This window comes from Lactuca saligna, chromosome 4 (assembly GCF_052625555.1).
Source record: "Lactuca saligna cultivar CGN05327 chromosome 4, ASM5262555v1, whole genome shotgun sequence".
Classification (NCBI taxonomy): domain Eukaryota; kingdom Viridiplantae; phylum Streptophyta; class Magnoliopsida; order Asterales; family Asteraceae; genus Lactuca; species Lactuca saligna.
In genome coordinates, this window is record NC_136420.1 from 103880948 (window position 1) to 103896631 (window position 15684).

A 15684-nucleotide genomic window follows, 5' to 3' on the forward strand; every position below is an offset into this window, starting at 1 on the left:
GGTCAGAAACTCGATGAGTTGGTACAGAAACTCGACGAGTTCACCCCTTTTGCAGCCTATAAATACCCCTCGAGAGTTCCTTCATTTTCTATACCAAAATCCACTTCTTCTCTCTACTCACTCTCTAAACCTCCCAAAACACCCCCAAAAGCCTAGGAAACCTCCCTAGCACCTGAAGAAAGCCCCGGAAGGCTAGAAGGCTCCGAGAAAAAGAGTTTTTCGGTTTGAATGTCTGCCCACGCAGAGCCCGGTTTTCAAGCAAACTTCTAAGTTTCATCAAAGAATGTTATCTTTAGAAGCGAGGTGCTGTCCAAATCACTCCGTATCAGGTGAGTGTATAGTCACTTTCATCTTACACATAAATATGAAGTATTTTATATAAATTATGTGCTATGTGTATAAATATGTTATCTGTTTACATGAGATGTTTGCTGGATGAAAGATCTGAACTTCTTTCTTTCATATCCGAAACTTTTTCCTTTAGATCTACACTTTTTCTTCATATCTAAACTGTATACTTTGAGGTCTATGTTGGATGAAAGATTTGAACTTCTTTCTTTCAGATCTAAAACTTTTTCCTTCAGATCTACACTTTTTCTTCAGATCTAAACTATATACTTTGAGATCTATGTTGGATGAAAGATCTAAATTTCTTTCTTTCAGATCTGAAACTTTTTCCTTCAGATCTACACTTTTTCTTAAGATCTAAACTGTATACTTTGAGATCTATGTTGGATGAAAGATTTGAACTTCTTTCTTTCAGATCTGAAACTTTTTCCTTCAGATCTACACTTTTTCTTCAGATCTAAACTGTATACTTTGAGATCTATGTTGGATGAAAGATATGAACTTCTTTCCTTCAGATTGAACTTTTTCTTTAGATCTAGACCGTATAAATATTTTATGCTTTGAAAGTTATGTTGGATGAAGGATGTAAACATTGTTTTTTTAGATGTGGACTATATATGTATTTTATGCTTTAAAAGTTATGTTGGATAAAAGATGTAAGCTTTATTTTACAGATCTGGACCATTTATGTATTTTATATCTACAAATATGTTGGGTAGAACATGGGTAGATAAAATAGTTGGTGCATGGTGAAATAAAATGATGAGAGGTCTCAATGTTGGCGTTGTTCCAGTCATATAACGGAGTATGGATGACGACCACAGACTTTTCTAGGAAGTCCAGTGGAACGCTAGCAGGCTCGCAACCTGTAGATGTTTGTGAACGAAGTGTTCACCGGTGTACTCCATCCCCCCCCTGGTTGTCTTACGGACACTGATGGCTGAGGAATCCCCTTAGCAGTAGTATCCATCCCGATAAAATTCCTTAGGATAGGTCCTTTATGATAGATGCTTTAGGGATGTAAGGTGAGGATAACGGGAACGGATAATTAGGTTTAATGATTGTTGAAAATAATAAACTTACTTATTATGGGTTGAAAACCATATATGCTCACCAGGCTTCCCAGCCTGACCCACTCAGTTTCTTGTATTACAGGTAGTGGCAAAACCCATACCTTCTTATTCTCTCCAAAAAATATTAATCAAAATGTCATTATCTTCATCATCCGATTCGACGGCTCTAGAGGAGGCTAAGTTTATCGGTTCCGTTATGGTGAAAACGGTTGCATAGTTTCAAAACCGACTAGGCGAAACATATCGTGCATGATCTAAACCAAGAAAGCCGCGATTGCGTAGAAATCGCGAAGCCGGACACGATCGTCTTATAGAAGATTACTTTGCAGATGACGCATCTACGCTGTAAAGTTTCGGCGTTGGTTCCGAATGAGGAAAGAACTATTCTTACGTATTGTTGGCGATTTAGAATGTTGTTTTCCATATTTCCAATGGAAAATGGATGCGAGACGGATAAAAGATTTCTCTCCAATTCAAAAATGCACGACTGTAATTCGTCAGTTAGCATACGGCATGGGCGCATACATATGAGACGAGTATTTTAGGATGTCAGAGCGTACCGTGCGGGAGTGTGTGTACAAGTTCTGCAAAGCGATATGTTTGGTTTATAGGCAATGATATTTACACAAACTAACTATGAACGATATCCACAAATTGTACACGGTGCATGAACGCAAGCATGGATTCCTTGGAATGCTGGGTAGTATCGATTGCATGCTTTGGGGTTGGTCATTATGCCCCAACGCATGGCGTGGTCAGTACATGAGAGGCGACCACATAGAGCCGACGATCGTTCTAAAGGTTATCGCATCACATGATCTTTGTGTATGGCATGCATTCTTTGGTTCAGTCGGTGCAAATAATGACATCAATGTGCTAGACCAATCATCGGTATTCAACGATATCTACATTGGAAAGTTGCACGATGTACCTTTTCAAGCAAATGGGGTAGCATATAAGTGTGGATACTATCTTAGTGACAGTATATATCCTCCCTTGTCTGTTTTTGTGAAATCGTTTACATGTCCTAACAAATCGAAAAAGAAAATGTTTAAAGAGGCTCAAGATTCAGCTAGGAAGGATGTGGAGCGAACATTTGGTGTACTTAAGAGATGTTGGCAAGTACTATCAGTCGGGGCAAGGTCATATGAAGTGAAAATGTTACAACACGTAATGTATGCATGTATCATATTGCATAATATGATTCTTGAAGACTGAGGAAGAGCGATATGTCGGTACAATGAAAATAAAGTTTTGCCAAATGTCGAATGAGTAGTCGTTGGTACACAAGAGTATAGAGCGAATAGAAGAGAAGTACACAATCGCGACATTCATCACACCCTTCGTGTTGATTTGGTGGAACACATTTATAGGACTCATATTCAGCCACCGATAGAGTTTTCTCACTATGATTCGTTTGACGAATCAGATGAGGATTCTGATATATTCGTCGAGAGCGAAGATTCCGATGATGAGAGTGATATTTGGGAGAATGATGAAGACGATGAGGTCGATGATGAGGACGATGATTCCGAGTGACGTATTTTGTTTTTTTTAAGTAAGATTCTATGTTGTGGTTTGTTTGATTTTTTGTTTGCGTTTTTTTATTTTAATTTTCTACTTATTTAAAGATTAAGTTTAATGTAATTTTAATTTTAATTAATGAATGCTTTTTATTCTTAACTAAATTTTACGTTTATTATTAATTTAAAAATTATAAATCATAAAAAAGAATTATTTTTATTTAAAAAAACAAAAAAAAATAGTGAGGGAAGCCTCCCACCCGGGTTTAGATGAAGAAACAAAAGTAAAGAAAATGGTTGTGTGACCCACAAAAAGTCAGAGAAACTCCTCACTCATACCCTCCGGTCTTAGAATAGTTTTTTGTTATATATATATATATATATATATATATATATATATATATATATATATATATATATATATATATATATATATATAAGAATTATTTTTATTTAAAAAAACAAAAAAAACAAAATAGTGAGGGAAGCTTCCCACCCATTCATTGGGTTTAGATGAAGAAAAAAAGGTAAAGAAAATGGTGGTGTGACCCACAAAAAATCAGAGAAACTCATCGCTCATACCCTCCGGTCTTAGAATAGTTTTTTGTTGAATATATATATATATATATATATATATATATATATATATATATATATATATATATATATATATATATATATATATATATATATATATATATATATATATATATATATATATATATATGGCAATGATCAAATGATAACACGTAAAAGGTTGAGAACATGAGAACAATTGTAGACCAATAATTCCATAAAGGTATAAAAGGAATTTTACGATGTAATTAAATATGGATAATTAATAATTCCTATAATAATGAGATGTTATCTAATTAATTGATTTTTTTTACCTAAATACTAGAAATGTATTTAATCTATTTTTAATCAGTAATATTATTTAAAAAAAACATTTTTACGATGATTAAAAATGTTTTTTTTTTGTTTTTTATTTATTTTTACCAATCTATCAAAAATATTGATGAATTCATAATTTCATCTGAATATATGTAATCATATAAGAATAAAATATATTTGTAATCGTATATGAATCTGATTGTAATCTTAAATGAATAGGTGGATTAATTTATAATAAATGAATATAACACAATTTATAGAGAAAATATTACAATAAAACTATAATTATAAATAAATAAAACACATTCGCTATATATTATACATCTATTTATAAATAATAACATAAAACGTTACAGTGTAATAAATATATATTTTCCTATAGTTACATATGAATAGAACATAAACAAAAGTTATAATAAAAATAGTTAACTATTATTCTATAATCGTAAATGAATAAAGGAACATCTTTTCCACTTTGTTATGTTTGTTTGTATATTAGCACTCCGACATTCCGATGTAAAAGCATCTCGATTTCATCTGCACACCGTCATATAAAGAAATAAATACAATTAACAATTAACTAATTTAAAAAGATTTAGAATACATGTATGACGTTAAATTATAGATGAACAATATATAAAATACATAAAATATATAAATAGAGCTATATTCATGTGTGAATATAGCTATATTCATGTATGAATAGAACCCACAATCAATCAATAAAATTAAGTATAATAAATTTAATAATGAATGAATAGAGCTATATTCATGTATGAATAGTTCATAAAAACATACAAAATGAAGATACCAAAATCAATTAATCAAGCTATAAATTTACTTGTTTAAGAGAGGGAGTTATTTAAGCATTAGTAGGCTAATAGAATATATGAGAAATTGGAATATGAAATTCATTAATCACATATCTAACATCAATAGACCTAAATTAGAAAAACAACGAGCTATATTAAAAAAAATCAAAACATTATTTTGAAAAAAAAAAATTAACAGATTTCAAAACACTAATTTGTTAATAACGAACAAATCACCACCACTGGATAAAGATGAATAAACTCTATATTAGGGAAAAAGCTATGTACCAATCTGTAAATCACGACCAACATCAGTTTGTCTCCAAAAGCCTCCTTTCACCGCAGCAATCGGAGTTCCATCTACACCATTACTGACAAATTGGGTTGAGGTCCATCATCGCAGAGGCCTGAACATTCATTAACAATAGATGTGTAACAGAAGGATAGGGGAGCACAACAGTGGTGGTGATTGTTTTGATGTTGCTTTTATGTTTCAAAACCTTATCTCTTTCGATCGATAATGAAGGAATAGAAAGATGATGAAGGCAGGCGGCTATGACATGGTTAAGGTGGTAGCCGTGACATGGTGAAGGAGTTGAATGGTACCAAACGTGAAGAAAGTCGGGGTGTGTGGACGACGTTCTAAAAACGGTTAAATTAGGGTTTAGAGTTTGAGAGAAGAAGAAATCGTGGTGTGTAGGAGGAGGTAGCGATACAGGAAATTTGAAATGAAATATAAGAGTGAGTGAGAAATTATAGGAATGGACTAAAGTTGCAATTACCATCATACCCTTGATCACTTATTAAAGTTACATTTTAATACCAACAATTTTCAGAATTTACATAAATAATCTGTTTGATAATAGCCTTACATTTGAATATTTAGATGGTCTAGATATGTTCTTCCGTTCTCAACCTTTTGACTGTTCTCATTTGATCATATATATATATATATATATATATATATATATATATATATATATATATATATATATATATAATTTTAAATTACATAAAATCTACTTGATATTTTTTGAAATATGTTATTACATGCAAAAATGTCAAAATTAAGTGATTTTAATGAGGAAAAATTCTTAACATGTTAATGTACAATAAGGATAATAAGATTGACATTTCTTAAAAAAAATTATGAAATAAAATTTAATTTAATTGTTAAAAGAAAAAACAAAATATAATATTCGTATGTAATTTGTCCAAAAAAATTATAAGAAAATTATTTTATGAAATAGAGAATGTAAAGTATTCTGAAAATATGACATGATCTTTCCTTTTTTTGAAAAAAAAAAATAAAAAAAAATAAAAAAAAGCTTTAAAAAATCCGTTAAGTTTGACGGAAATCATCCGTGCAATCACACGTTTCACACCTATACCTTGTATTTTAACATTCTCTCTCACACACTCGCACACACACTCGTCTTCGTTCTTTCTCTGGAAATATATTTACAATTCAGAAACCCTCTTTCTCCATATTTTCTGAAAACTCAGGGTTTGGAGATTGAGATGTGGAGGGAGAATGGATGCATTTGAAGAAAACTCTCAACTTAATAATCAACAACAACAACATATAGATTTAGGGCTGCAGTCTGATTCGTCCATCAACAATGATAAGCTAGTGGAAGATATTACGAAAGAGCTTCAAAACCTAGTGGTACCCTGCAAAGATAAGCTTATTGATCGAGATCTTCAGGGGCATTCGGTTGTAACGGATGAGGAAGATGAAGTGAAGCGAGCAATAGATGAAGAGCTTCGGCACCTGTTAGTGAAGGAGGCTGTTAATGAAGCGTTTCAAGCCGACTCTTCGAGTGGAAGTGGAGAGAAGTATTTCCGAGATGTACGGCAGTTCGTGGATGAGGCTATCGAACGGAACGGTCTGAAGAAGGTTAGAGAAGAGGATCCGAAGGAATGTAGGGTTTTAGAAGAGCGGGAAGTTGGCGAGACTGGACTAGAATGCGAAAAGGATGGGGGAAACGTTGTTGACGTTAACGGTGGTGCTGATGAGAAAGCGGTTGAACGTAAGGAGGTGGATTCGAAGGAGAATCACGAGATTGAGATAGAGGATGGGGATGGCACTAGTGAAATTGTCGGTTACGAGAGTAACGGTGAAGACAAGAGGAGTGAAGATGGGAATGAGAAAGAGTTTGAAGATGGGGAGGATCTGGAAAACGAGAACGAAAATGCTGGTGGAGAGGGCGATGAAGGTGGGCCAATGACTGTTCCAGGGGGTGGTGGATCGAAAAGGTATCATTATCCATTGAGACCAGATGCTGAGGATTGTTCATATTACATGAGGACAGGGATGTGCAAGTTCGGATCAAACTGCAAGTTCAATCACCCTCTCAGAAGGAGAAATCAGGTTTAATTTCTACAAACAAATTTAAACTTTTCTCTCATTGTGTCTGCTAAAACTTACTGAAGATCACTTCTCTTATTCAGCAACCCATGAAGGAAACAAAGAATCAGAAGGAAGAAAACTCAGAGAGGCATGGCCAGGTTGACTGCAAGGTTATTTACTATCTTTGTTCATACAATCTCTATCCATTTCCATACATTGTTATACAGTTGTCGTTACACAGCTGCAGATTATCCCTTCATTTGGGCCTTTGTTACAACAAGTCACTAGTCTGTATATTTATTCCCAGTGCTAATGTTTGTTCTATGTATCTGCTTAAGCTATACAATCATTGCTATGGGTACCCTGTCTTGTCACTTAGAAAGCATTCCTGATACTTGATCTTGTCATTTTGCTGCAGTTTTATTTATCAACGGGTGGTTGCAAATATGGGAAATCTTGCAAATTCAGTCATGGCAGAGGAAAAACTGCTGTAACACCAGTGGTAGAGTATAACTTTTTAGGCCTCCCAATCAGACCGGTATTACTAATTTGCAATCTTTATTGTTTTCAAGATTCATTCATATTATGTTCTTCCTCCTGGTGTGTATTGTTTGACTACATTTTATTATATTACAGGGAGAAAAAGAATGCCCTTACTACATGCGTAATGGCTCCTGCAAATATGGGCCAAATTGCAGGTTTAATCATCCTGATCCTACTGCAGTAGGAGGAGTAGGAGGTGATTCAGCCCATTCCCATTCCCCAACCCCATATGGAAATGATGGACCTCTTCCAAATATGCCCCCATGGTCACCTCAAAGAACTCCAGACACCCCTGCTGCATTTCTACCAGTGATGTACTCACCACCACCACCACCACCCCAGCAGCACATTCCTCCACCAACTCCAGATTGGAACGGTTATCAGGTACATTGTCTAATTACTAAATTGCCCTTGTACAACTAAATACATATATTTACTAACTTGTTTATGTTTTTTGGGGTTGACTTTTGTTGAGGCTCCTGTCCCACCTCCACCACCTCCTGCCCATGTGTATCCAAGTTCAGACAGAGGGTTGCCTATTCCACCGGCTTTCTTTTTGAACAATCCACCAACTGATGCTAACATGTACACACATCAACATCAGAATCAGCATCAGCATCATCAACCACAGTCACAGATGACACATCAGCATCAGAATCAGCATCCACATCAGCCACAGTCACAGATGATTGGTTCAGATTATCCTGAAAGGCCTGGACAACCTGAATGCAGTTACTTCATGAAAACAGGGGACTGCAAATACAGATCAGGCTGCAAGTTTCATCATCCTAAGAGTCGCATTACCAAAACTGCCCCTTCTGTTCTGAGTGATAAAGGGTTGCCTTTAAGGCCTGTAAGTACATCCTCTTTTTTTTTCTATGGTAATTTAGTGTAAAACACTCTTTAGTTCTTGTTGTTTTGGCCTTTCAATAGCTTCCAAATTTGTGGATCACAAGAAACAATAGCAAGATTGTGGGTCCCATTTGAAGCAAAAAAAAAAAAAAAAAAAAAAAACAAGATTGTGGGTCTGATTGAAAATTAGACCCTAGCAAAGCAATGGAGAATGGAGACATTACTTAAATTTGTTCTTTATGTTGCACTTAACATTTGGGGTTTATTTGGTTGGATGGAATGGAATCAGGCATTACATTCCATTATCATTTATCATGTTTGGCTGCATTACTATAATGAAGGAATGAAAAGAAAAAATACACAAAGCAGATTCACTCAAGAATGGTCAATTCCATTCCATCAGGCAAAGCAAACAGTGTTTTTTATTCCAATGGAATGAACCATTCCATTCCTTGTGTGATTACCAGTTTGGTTTATGTTTAATTTGTAAGCAACATATATAGTTCTGATATTGTTTTTGAAATGATGGATGCAGGATCAGAATATGTGCACGCACTACAGTCGGTATGGAATATGCAAATACGGGCCGGCTTGTAAATATGATCACTCACCAAATTCCCATTCCAATTCCAATTCCAATTCCAATTCCATCCCTGGAGAAGGGTATCGATCTGATGGCCATCTCATGCAACAATCTATGTAATCACAGCTGCTGAAGTTGGACTTGGATACAAGTTTTATTTTATGTTTAAACCAACAAAACTTTGAGTCTCTTTTATGACACCCTTGAACTTGAAGGGTATTTACTATTTAGAAAGTGTCTGAATGATATGTTTAAATTACCTCCATAGTTTTATACTATGCTTTTGTTTCATCCATCAACTATTTTCACATATTCACTACTAACAAACAAATGGACTTACTTACTTTCCCTGTGTTTTGTTATGCTTTTGTGTTATTGTGTTTCACATGCACTAGATCGGTTTATTTTTATCTTGATCATAATTGGATTTATGAAACAAAATTCGTAAAACTGAAATGCATATTTAAGCCCCAAATTGGAATCAAAATTGGAGTCAAAACTCTTAAGTAAATTCAAAAAAAGTTTTGTTAGTTTTTCTACTTGCATTAATTGTGAATTCTTGCAAAAGATGGGTTTTATTTATATTGGATTTGAAGAAGTGTGCTGTTTTAATAGATCGACCACTGCCGATGCACCAACTGTTCATGAGATCGGGTGATGGGGGTGTTGCATAATTCATAGATTACAATATATTGGTAAAATAAATTTAATAGTATGAATTTGTGATTATCAGAGGACAATAAACTATCAAATGGTGCAATAATTTTGAAAACACTATTGATTCTGTTATCAAAATAAAATACTAGCAAAAAATAGGTTGATTATTGAAAACGGTGCTACTTTTGAATGGAACAATTGTATAGTCGAAACAAACAAGGAGGCAAGAAATATCTTATCATTCAAAAGTGTAAGAAATATGATATGTAAATCTATTTATATTTAGTCAATCTTGGCTTAATGAGTTGTAAATATTGAAAAATGTAAATGTCAAAAAACTTATAAACTAAAAGTGCTAAGATGAAATTTTATTTTGCAATATTTTTGAATCTATGAAGTTTATAAAGAAAAGGGCAAAAGCCTGAGGATCGGGAAGCAATTAGGCAAAAGTCATGGATAGTACCCGTACTAATTGCCCTTGCATTGACACCGGTAATGGTTGTGTCGGCCAGAAGATTAGGGGAAAAATGGCACAGAGATAAGAGTGGATTCAAAAAATAGATTAGGTACTTCCAAGAGGAGAATAAGAAATGAAGAAATAAGAGTGGAGAAAAAGGGAAATAGAATTCTTCACAAAGGGAGGGAACGCAAGGGGGACAGCACTAAGAAATCGAAAAATGGGTCAAAGGAAGGGACACATCTTGATAGGGCAACAACCGGGGATAGGATATGGAAAGAGATCAACATGTTTTCTCGAACGAACAGATTTACACCATCGATGACAGCGCACCAGGGGAACAACGGACAATCACGACAAAGACAAGCACGGATGTTGCTGCCTACGAGACCCATCCAGGGGATTCTTAGGGGAATCTTAACTGAATGACTACAAAACAAGTATAAGAAGGATCTGATTGTAACATTGCAAGGTTATGTAGCGGACTTTTTATGATAATCCTTAATTTTGTCTCGATTTTTGTTTTTGTGATGCTTTTTTGTTCATTAATGTCCAAAGTTCCCAAAGTTTTTATTTTTTATTATTTTATTTTTTTTATTTTTTCCCTTGTTACCTATAATAGTAGGTTTTCATATATGAAGCCAACAATTTGAGTTTTCTGATATGAAGCCAACAATTTGACAAAATTAAGGACTTTCATGTCAAATTTGAAAAAACATGTTTTGGGGAAAAATATAAAAAATATGTAAACTTAAGGTTTTTCTTGGAAATTCGATTTCATACTTAAGGTAATTTAGGAACTTAAGGGCAAAAATAATTTTTTTTGGCAAACTTTACGCATGAACTCATTTAAAATCGACATAAGGACAAAACGTCATACTGGCAAACTTAAGGATTTTTTTTTGTCAAAATTCGTAGTTAAAATCCTAATATTTTTTTATTTATATACTATCATTTCTCCTTCTTTGTGCACGAATTTTATAGCAAAGTTCCATATAGCTGTCAATCAAATGCTTTAAATATTCTATAACTCCATTATATAGTTAAAAATATCATTGTTTATTAATGTTTGTTCCAATATCATTATTTTGGGAAAATTACACAATTGATCTCTGTGGTTTACAAGAACTAGCTGGTTAAGAAAACTTATGAAAACATCCACGTGTATGGTACGTCTGACTTTAGACGTTAGTCGAGGCCACACGCCCATCACACGAGGGTATATTCATCATGTCATCTTGCATGACATAGAATCACATTTATGAAGGCTTCGTCTTTGTCTTTTTACTACACATCCCCCAAAAAACCTATTATCCACCCCAACGTTAACATTCAACAAGAGAAAGTGGCTTTAGACAAGCTTTAAATCAGTAAACAAGTGTTACGAAGTTGAATTTGTGGAAAGCTTATCCAACGTATGTGAATGAAGACGTGAGAAAGGTATATGGTAAGTTTGTTGTTGAAACACTTGAACAATTTTGCTTTCTTCTCAAAACTCTATCTTTTTATTTACAAGGGGTAATAATACCTAATTTATTTACACTGAAAGTGCATCATGGAGGGTTGTTTACAAAACACCCTAGATTTCGTTATGTGGATGAAAGAGTTGATTACATAGACTACGTAGACATAGATGTATTCTCAGTCCATGAACTTGATGATAGGTTTTACATGTAATAATGAAGATGATGCGACTTCGGTTCCGACCACCTGCTCTAAGGATGTGCTTCTACACCGGTGGCGAATCTACGAGGTCACAACAGACAAGGTCGTTAGAGCCACCCCATGAACTATGTCCCAAAAGCGGGCTCCGATGGTCAAGTTAGATCATCCGGTAGATCTGATATGGTTCTTTTTAGCTAGAGAGAACCATCTAGGTGTTGGTGGTGTATGGTGGTTGACGCTGGAGGGTGGCGGCTGAGCCACCCGACCGGAGTCTAGGGCGGCGATTGAGCCATCGGGGAAAGATCCCCCTCCATGGAGGAGATATTGTTCACTTTATAGGGGACAATTAGGTCAGGCTTAGGCCAGCCCAATTCAGGCCCAGCTAACAAGGAGTTGGGTGAGGCCTCTAGAGGCCCAATGCAACAATAATACCAGTTGAAGCATCATAAATGCCTTGTGATGCATTACTCTGAGCTAAATTTTGCAGCCTCTAGAGAAAACTCCACCTGCAAAAGCGAAGTTGTAAGAATTTTTTTTTCTGTATTAATTATTAAGTCATTTTTTCTGTATTAAGTAAGGAACCTGTTTTCCAATCTCATCCTTGGTGATCATTCTTGGTAGTGATTGGACCTGCATTGAGATTGGACAACTTTTTCAGTCAACATTTCTGATTCAAGTTATTATTATTATTAAAATAAATCTAAAAAATACCAATCTTGAAAGTGACCCGAGTGTTGCACCACATTGGTGAAGATTATAGCATGCATATTGACGAGCCAACACATCTAGTTCCCTGAATTCATAAGTAAAAAATTAGATAAACAAATTGATTTAAAAAATAAGGGGTAACAAGTATAAATGATACCAATTAATACCATTCTGTAAAGCCTCTCTCACTGGCTAAAAGAAGAGATGTTCCTTATGTACCCTTGTGGAAACCACTAGATTTTAAACCAAATAATTGTCGAAGCTGCCCCATGAAAACTTCAAATATTTGGTTAACTTCCTGTTTCAGATTCAGATTCATTATCAATACTTATCACAATAAATAAAACTTTATAATGGTTTATTGAATATGGATTATAAATTTATAAGAGTATAGATTTGTTTATAACCTGGGGAGAAACTTTACATATGAGAGGGTGCATGCTATTGGTATTGGTATTTTCCAAGCAATTGGGAGGACTCAAAATTACAATACCACCCCATGTTTGCAATATGTAACACATTTATAATGAAATCAAGATCCCAAATGTATTTATTGGTAAGAAAAGTAAATATAAACATAGAAGGTCACCAAAGATATAAAGCCATTTGTCACTTTTAATATCTCCATTTGGAAGTTGTAACCTGAGTGGGCATTCATTGGCAGATGGTATATATCTGAAATTAAGTGCAAACACATACAATACACACATCAAGATATCAATTAATAACACCAAAAATTGCAAACTCTTTTTTACTTCTTCATAAATAGTCATAAGAAAAAAGGTGATATTGAATTAAAGAATATACACCACAAATTGCAAAATCTTTGACCTCCCACCAGCTACAATGGAAGTATCCAGGTGCCATTCATTTGAATTCACCTACAAAGTTTACACAAACCTCACTTAAAAACCCTCTAATCACACACCATAGTAATAATAATCTTCTGTTAGAAAGTAATTAATGACTTCTCAACTTACAAAGAATGGGAGATTTTTGGTGCTAAAGACATGACTCTCTTTTTCAACGTCCTAATAATAATATGAAGATTTTGGAGTGTGATACAGAACCTGACTTTCCACACTTATATTTGCTATAGGGCCTGATGCTTCCAGTGTAGGGGCAAAAAGTTGCAAAAAGTTTCTCATCTACCTCCTGAAAATCCATTCATATAGAATAAGATATTTTAGTACCATATGTAAGCAACGCATAGAGCATGGTGTACGCAAGGTGTAGCACCTGGTTTCCGGTATGTGAATTTTATTTGAGCATTGCCCTAATTTAGCCTTGGACTCGGCGAGTCATAGGGTCCGACTCGCCGAGTAGGGACGAGACTCAGGACACGTTTTAAGTAGGCGACTCGGCGAGTCCACATCCTGGACTCGGCGAGTCACCGCTGCTGGATGAAACCCTAAGTTTCAAGGGTTTGCACCCTATTTAAACTCTCATTCCGCCCCAACTCGTCCCCATTCACCCCCAGAACTCCCCCTACATCGTTTTCCCTTGTTTCCTTGAGAGTTTGAGGTGTTCTTGGTGTGTTCTTGAAGGTTTTGAGGAGTAAGAGGAGTAGATCAAGAAGAGGAGAAGGAGATCAGCCATCTTTGTGTCATTTCAACATTTCCTTTGAGGTATAACCCGTTTTCCCCTTGATTCTATGCTTAAAACTTCATTTGGGTCCTTCTTGGTCAATTCCCCAAGTTTGTATGTGCATTATATGTCGTAATAAGGCGTTTGGCCTTTGGATCTATGCAAGATTGAGCTCCAGGAGCTCAGATCTGTTAGCTTTTTGGCCCCATGAGGCTTGTTAGCCCTAGATCTACCCTTTTGAGACATTTTGAGCCCTATAATCCATATTGGTGAATATCCACACGTAAAGTTGGAAACTTTACGTGTGATTCGTGTCCTAGAAGTCCAGATCTATGAATGGCATGGACTGGAATCGAGCAAATCGGTATATTTAAGGAGTGCATGGCGATGACTCGGCGAGTCGCATAGGTGACTCGGCGAGTCTGGTCGCGAGTCACCGATTTGGTCCCTTCTTCATGTGTCGAGTTGAGCCATGAGTCACAGGGGGTGACTCGGTGAGTTGGGAGCTGAACTCACCCATGTTAGGACTCGGCGAGTCAATGCCCTGACTCGGCGAGTCCAAGGCAATCTTCATAGATCAAGAACAGACTCGGCGAGTTGTTCATACAACTCGACGAGTCTTAGCATAAAGTGTTCATCGGATGAAGATGAACTCGACGAGTTGTTCATACAACTCGGCGAGTAGGATGAAGGAGTTGAATGTCAGTTAGAAGGTGAACTCGTCGAGTCATAGCCCGACTCGACGAGTAGAACCAGGAACCCAGGACATTGGTTTGCTAGGGACTCGGCGAGTGGTGATCCACTCGGCGAGTCGGGTCAACTGAAAGTTGACCCTAGCATTGGCTTAGAGCTAATCCAGGGGTAAAATGGTCATTTTACCTAAAGGACAGTTAGCAGTGTTTGATTGAGTATGTTGTGGGAATTGCAGCCGGAGGACTCCCGGAGCAGCAGCAGTCAGTTAGTTCCCGATCAGTTCAGCAGCTACTTTGAAGTGAGTTACCTTCCAGTAGCAGTGGGTCTAAGGCCACAATGCCGACCCACCAGTAGGAGATGTATGATAGATGATTGTCTTTGTGATATCATCTAAGTTTGCTATTACCTGACATGTTATATGCTAGCATGATATGTTGTATGTGATAGTAGTAGAGTTTGGTTGTTAGGACCGAAGGGTAGTCAGACACCCCAGATACGTCTGACAGTATGTGATGATATGTATACATGCTGGCTTGTTATGTTATATGTGATCGTAGTAGTAGGGGGTGAAATAGTCCCCGAGGATCGGTTGTTAGGACCGATGGGTAGTCAGCACCCCAGAATGGCTTGACATGGGTAGTCAGCACCCCAGAATGGCTTGACACGGGTAAGACGGCACCCCAGAATGGCCGTATGGGTAGGTCGGCACCCCAGAATGGCCGTACCGGGTAGTCAGGCACCCCAGAATAGCCTGGCAGTACGTATGTTATGTGTTTGTATGGTATGCGGTACGTTGGGGGAACTCACTAAGCTTTGTGCTTACGTTTACAGTTTTGTTTTCAGGTACCTCTGCATCGAAGGGGAAGGAGCCGGCGCGGTAGCGGCACGTCATACACACACTCTTCGGTTTCCGCATTTATGAGATTTACTGGGATT

The 15684-nt window shown here is 36.2% G+C and overlaps 2 protein-coding genes and 1 pseudogene across 2 annotated transcripts; 2 read left to right on the forward strand and 1 right to left on the reverse strand.

Annotated features, from left to right (window-relative positions):
• Window positions 1-2057: 2057 nt before the first annotated feature.
• LOC145039999 (uncharacterized) lies at window positions 2058-2960 on the forward strand. Its single transcript, XM_078987991.1, has 2 exons — window positions 2058-2604; window positions 2698-2960. Exons 1-2 carry the CDS (start codon window positions 2058-2060, stop codon window positions 2958-2960), a joined length of 810 nt encoding a protein of 269 aa, XP_078844117.1.
• A 3101-nt stretch (window positions 2961-6061) lies between these two features.
• On the forward strand, window positions 6062-9276 carry LOC145042539 (uncharacterized). Its single transcript, XM_078990985.1, has 6 exons — window positions 6062-7024; window positions 7105-7173; window positions 7422-7541; window positions 7640-7930; window positions 8022-8399; window positions 8934-9276. The coding sequence occupies exons 1-6, from the start codon at window positions 6185-6187 to the stop codon at window positions 9099-9101; spliced, it is 1866 nt and encodes a 621-aa protein (XP_078847111.1). The 5' UTR covers window positions 6062-6184; the 3' UTR covers window positions 9102-9276.
• Window positions 9277-12166: 2890 nt separating this feature from the next.
• Window positions 12167-13635, reverse strand: LOC145040000 (uncharacterized; annotated as a pseudogene).
• Between the last annotated feature and the right edge of the window lie 2049 nt (window positions 13636-15684).